Below are 6,000 nucleotides of genomic sequence, written 5' to 3' on the forward strand. Positions count from 1 at the left end.
CACATTGTCAAGAGTGGGGATCACACCTAACGCAGGGGCTTCTTCACAATAATCAATCACACGCAAACCATGTGTCTATGCATGTATGTTTTGGTGGTGTAGAAAAGTACAACCGCCGATGGATGCATGAAGTCTAGTTCGAGAGTTGTGGAGTTTGGGGGAAGGTGGAGTTACCCCTCAGTCATCATTGCTCCCAGGTCAACCCTGACCCGGGGTGGTAGCACCTGTCAGGGTCGCAGCTATGAGTTAAATAGCTTGCAGAGTCCATCTCAAAAGTCGCTGCCTTGTGGGACGGGCTTTTAAACCAAAGTCTAAAGGTGAGATCCCTGACAGAAACCTCCCTGACTGCAGTTTCGGAAGGGCGCTTGATATTTCTACGCACAATATCCCGCCGGCGGCACAGTCGTCTTATTTCGGTATGCCACTGTGTCAACCCTCACACTGTCAAGAGTGCGGATCAGCCCTTGCACAGGGGCTTCTTCACAATAATCAATCACGCGCAAACCAGGTGTCTTTGCATGTATGTTTTGGTGGTGTTGAAAAGTCCAACCGGCAATGGTGGCATGGCAAGTGGAACAGGGATGCTACTCCTGGTAGAGCCTAGTCACAATTCTGCACGATTGGCGGCAGATGTCATGGGTCGCTCAATGGGATGAAGTCACTTCCCGGCAGCGACATCTATGATGGAGCAACCCTGTTTTAGGATTGCTCAGCCATATGAGGAGCTGTGACCACTAACGATGAAAGAACGACAGACACAATACCTCACCATACTCTCCGGAGTGGCCGTGAATACCGGAGAAATACTATACTAGAACACATTTACGCAGCACTGTTCATTAAAACACATCAAAAATGTACAAAACTGATTATTTTCTGGCGCATTTGAAAATAAATAAACCCGCATCAGCAATTAAAATATATCTTATGTGGTGCTGTCAAAATTAAAATTGTAAAAAACATTAAACGTGCCACCCGAACGCCTCCCCAGGGAGGTGTTTAGGGCACGTCCAATTATGTCTCCCGGCTGGCCTGGGAACGCCTCGGGATCCCCCGGGAAGAGCTGGACGAAGTGGCTGGGGAGAGGGAAGTCTGGGCTTCCCTGCTTAGGCTGCTGCCCCCGCGACCCGACCTCGGATAAGCGGCAGACAATGGACGGATATTAAACGTGAAAAAAATAACAAAATAAAATATTTAAACTCACAATTTGTAGCACCCATTCGACGCCGTATACGAATCAGAATCATAATTGCAATAGTTTTTTATTGCCATTGTTTGAGAACGGGTTCACAAACTAGGAATTTTTCTTGGTGCAATCGTGCAGCATAAGACAAATTCCTAGTATAAGTCAGTGGTAATGCTCGTAGTCGCTTGATTACAGTGGAAGTGGCGGGAATTTCCCCATTTCATCGCCGACATTGTCTCACAAGATGTAGTTTCTCTTTAAATATCCTTCTTGAAAATGGCCTTGCAAATGTATATCTGCCACCTAATAAACGTTTTGTTCTCCTTCTTTGTGGGTTAAAAACTTGAATGTCGGCTATGGCGCAACACTTCCTGCTTTAGTAAACAGGAACTTCTGATTGGATACTCACTTTCGAATGACAAGTGAGTATCCAATCACAGTCTCGTTAACACCAGGCTACCTAGATAGGCTACTGACAAAACAACTTGTGATCTGATTGGATATCGCAACTGTCTATCAACTGTATGTGTTCTCAAATTCATCCGCTAACGGACCTGGGTGTGGCTCTGTTGATCTGTATAGCACCGCCGCGGCTCAAACCAGTGAGTATCCAATCACGGGACGCGTAAATGTCACGTTCAAGGTGAGGCCAGCTAGAAGGCCTTACTGACAACAACTTTTAATCTGATTGGCTATGGCAATTATCTATCAACTGTATGTGCCTGTTCACTTACAGTGCACAGACATTGTTGATTCTGAAAGCCCCGGGCAGATTTGGTACAGCATGGCAACATAAGTTAGCTGAATTCTGATTGGATAAAAACTCCAACCTAAAAACAACAGCACTGGAAGGAACATAATATGACGTGAAGAGAATAGGAATACTTTTAGATATTTAGAGAAAGTCAATTAAAAATGACTTCCGTCTTAAATTATGATCATAATTTCTGGTTATGTCCTGACGGACCACTGCTTCCTCATAAGATATAGTTTAATTGCTGATGCATGCATTACATACTATACATTACCTTTTGCACTATATTAATTTATATTATTATGTGTTATCAAGTTTGTACTTTTTTATGTCATTGCCTGAAATAAATAAATAAATGGAAAAAAAAGTTTTTTGTTTTTTTTTAAATGCGCCCAAAAAATAGCTTGTTTTGTAAACCGTTGATGTGTTTCAATGTACAGTGGTGCGTAAAGGTGTTTCTGTGTAGTATTTCTCCCACCGTGGTCATGTGATGACATAAATTATGGAAATTAGAGAGGTATTTATTGAGTCGGACTAAGTAGAAGTAGCACTGAAGGCCTAGGTGGGAAACGCACAGACCGCCACTTGATCAGGATATCTCAAAATAAGAAAAAAACAATAAAAAATTACCTTGGACTCGATCCCAATCTTGATGAAGCTGCCGACGATGGTGAACATGTCGCTCACGATGAGCAGAATGTACCAGCCGTTGATGAACTCCATTCTGTCGCCCCAGCTCACGCCACGGCCCAGTCTGCTCTGGAAAAACTGTCCGTATTCCTACGTACAAAGAAAGTTCACTATGTGAGAAACAAACCTGGAGGTGCAGCGGGGAAAGGATTCATATGTCCCCGCGTGGGTTGTAAGGTATACCGGTCCTAATAATGTACAGCTGTATTAATTCATTAAAAAGGGTACTGTATTGCTTTTGAATTTTTTTATTTTTTTTTTACGAACACGAAAAAGCACGTCGGAGAATGGACGCATTTTGTTTTTAAAAACAAAACTACACTAAAGTGCCACCCGGCAAGAGGTGCTCGGCAGTGTTTAGATACTTCTACATCACTAATCATAGCGACAAATGAAGTAAGTTTCTTACAAGTAGCATTATCACTGCAGGACGAGGAATAGCTAAATAATGCTTTACCACACACTGACAGACGATACGATAGCTCACCGCTAACAGCAAGCTAGCGCACCTGAATGTAAACAAATGGGTGTATCTGCACAGACATGAACTGTTGTGATACAAAGTACAAGAGCCGTACAGAGTCGATACATACATTCAGGTACATTCATAAAGCTATTGAAAATTTTAAAATTCAAAATACTTGTCAAATACTTGGAGCGGTATAGCTCGGTTGGTGAAGTGGCCTTGCATGCAACTTGAGGGTTCCAGGTTCGATTCCCGCTTCCGCCATCCTAGTTACTGCCGTTGTGTCCTTGGGCAAGACGCTTTACCCACCTGCTCCCAGTGCCACCCACACTGGTTTAAATGTTACTTAGATATTGGGTTTCACTATGTAAAAGCAGTTTGAGTCACTAGAGAAAAGCGCTATATAAATATAATTCAAAAATCGGCAAAATATATTTTTCCTAAATATTTCCTGCTGCGGGCTTCACGGTGGCAGATGGGTTAGGGCGTGTTTGCGAAGTTCCTGCAGTCCTGGGTTCAAATCCAGGCTCGGGATCTTTCTGTGTGGAGTTTGCATGTTCTCCCCGTGAATGCGTGGGTTCCCTCCGAGTACTTCGGCTTCCTCCCACCTCCAAAGACATGCACCTGGGGATAGGTTGATTGGCAACACTAAATTGGCCCTAGTGTGTGAATGTGAGTGTGAATGTTGTTTGTCTATCTGTGTTGGCCCTGCGATGAGGTGGCGACTTGTCCAGGGCGTACCCCGCCTTCCGCCCGATTGTAGCTGAGATAGGCGCCAGTGCCTCCCCGCGACTCCAAAAGGGATTAAGCGGTAGAAAATGGATGGATGGGGATTTCCTGCTGCATTAATGTTCATAAAAAGACTTGAACATTGACACGCCCGCTTCCTGTCTCGCGTGTCCTTGACCTTTTTGCTTGTTTTTTGTTTTTTTTCCCTCACCAAGGAAACGGTCCATTGGAGTCGTCTTTCCCCGTCTTCTTTTGTCTTTTGGAGTGTGAGTTTATGATTTTCAGAATGCTGGGGATTGCAGATTTTCCATGTAAATCTACAGTCTGACCGCTTTTTTTGTCCATTCTGATGAATGGCATCCTGCATGACCTTTTTAGACCGTCTCCATGCAATGAAAGGAGCCACTTTAATACGTTGAAGATGAAAAAACTAATCCACAACACTAAGCTATTTGTCAAATTAGTGTCAGATATTTCATAATAATGAATGTTTTCTATTCTTAAAAGCAATAAAACAACCCCCAGGTGGCACTTTGGACACCATTGGCATATAATACACACATACATACACACACATATATATACATATATATATGTGTGTATGTATATATATATACAAATATATATATATATACATATTGATATATATATATATATATATATATATACACATATATATATATATATATCCATCCATCCATCTTCTTCCGCTTATCCGAGGTCGGGTCGCGGGGGCAGCAGCCTAAGCAGGGAAGCCCACACTTCCCTCTCCCCAGCCACTTCGTCTAGTTCTTCCGGGGGATCCCGAGGCAATCCCAGGCCAGCCGGGAGACATAGTCTTCCCAACGTGTCCTGGGTCTTCCCCGTGGCCTTCTACCGGTTGGACGTGCCCTAAACACCTCCCTCGGGAGGCGTTCGGGTGGCATCCTGACCAGATGCCCGAACCACCTCATCTGGCTCCTCTTGATGTGGAGGAGCAGCGGCTTTACTTTGAGTTCCTCCCGGATGGCAGAGCTCCTCACCCTATCTCTAAGGGAGAGCCCCGCCACACGGCGGAAGAAACTAATTTCGGCCGATTGTACCCGTGATCTTATCCTATCGGTCATGACCCAAAGCTCATGACCATAGGTGAGGATGGGAACGTAGACCGACTGGTAAATTGAGAGCTTTACCTTCCGGCTCAGCTCCTTCTTCACCACAACGGATCGGTAAAACGTCCGCATTACTGAAGACGCCGCACCGATCCGCCTGTCGATCTCACGATCCACTCTTCCTCCACTCGTGAACAAGACTCCTAGGTACTTGAACTCCTCCACTTGAAACAGGGTCTCTTCCCCAACCCGGAGATGGCACTCCACCCTTTTCCGGGCGAGAACCATGGACTCAGACTTGGAGGTGCTGATTCTCATTCCGGTTGCTTCACACTCGGCTGCGAACCGATCCAGTGAGAGCTGAAAATCCTGGCAAGATGAAGCCATCAGGACCACATCATCTGCAAAAAGCAGAGACCTAATCCCGCGGCCACAAAACCGGAACCCCTCAACGCCTTGACTGCGCCCAGAAATTCTGTCCATAAAAGTTATGAACAGAATCTGTGAAAAAAGGGCAGCCTTGGCTGAGTCCAACCCTCACTGGAAATGTGTCCGACTTAATGTGTACGAAATGTGTACGACCAAGCTCTGACACTGGTCGTACAGGGAGCGGACCGCCACAGATATATATATATATATATATATATATATATATACACATACACACACACATGTATATATATACACATAGAGATAGGTAGATATACATACACACACACATATACCTATATATATATATATATATATATATATATATATATATATATATATATATATATATATATATATATATATATATATATATATATATATATATACATATATATATATACATGTTTTGTTGAATAAAATGTTGCTAAAACTATTGTACTGTATTTAGGAAGAACGTTATCGCTATTGGGCTTCACAGTGGCAGAGGGGTTAGTGCGTCTGCCTCACAATACGAAGGTCCTGGGTAATCTGGGGTTCAATCCCGGGCTCGGGATCTTTCTGTGTGGAGTTTGCATGTCCTCGCTGTGAATGCGTGGGTTCCCTCCGGGTACTCCGGCTTCCTCCCACCTCCAAAGACATGCACCTGGGGATA

The 6,000-nt window shown here is 44.0% G+C and overlaps 1 protein-coding gene across 2 annotated transcripts in view; it reads right to left on the reverse strand.

Annotated features, from left to right (window-relative positions):
- The window catches only part of mcoln1b (mucolipin TRP cation channel 1b), a 68,555-nt gene that overhangs the window by 22,049 nt on the left and 40,506 nt on the right, over nt 1-6,000 (reverse strand). For both annotated transcript variants that reach the window (XM_061885413.1, XM_061885411.1), the window contains exon 9: nt 2,571-2,720. In XM_061885413.1, the coding sequence (XP_061741397.1) occupies nt 2,571-2,720 (150 nt within the window). The remainder of the gene's footprint in view (nt 1-2,570; nt 2,721-6,000) is intronic.

Source organism: Nerophis ophidion, linkage group LG23, assembly GCF_033978795.1.
Source record: "Nerophis ophidion isolate RoL-2023_Sa linkage group LG23, RoL_Noph_v1.0, whole genome shotgun sequence".
Taxonomy (NCBI): Eukaryota; Metazoa; Chordata; class Actinopteri; order Syngnathiformes; family Syngnathidae; genus Nerophis; species Nerophis ophidion.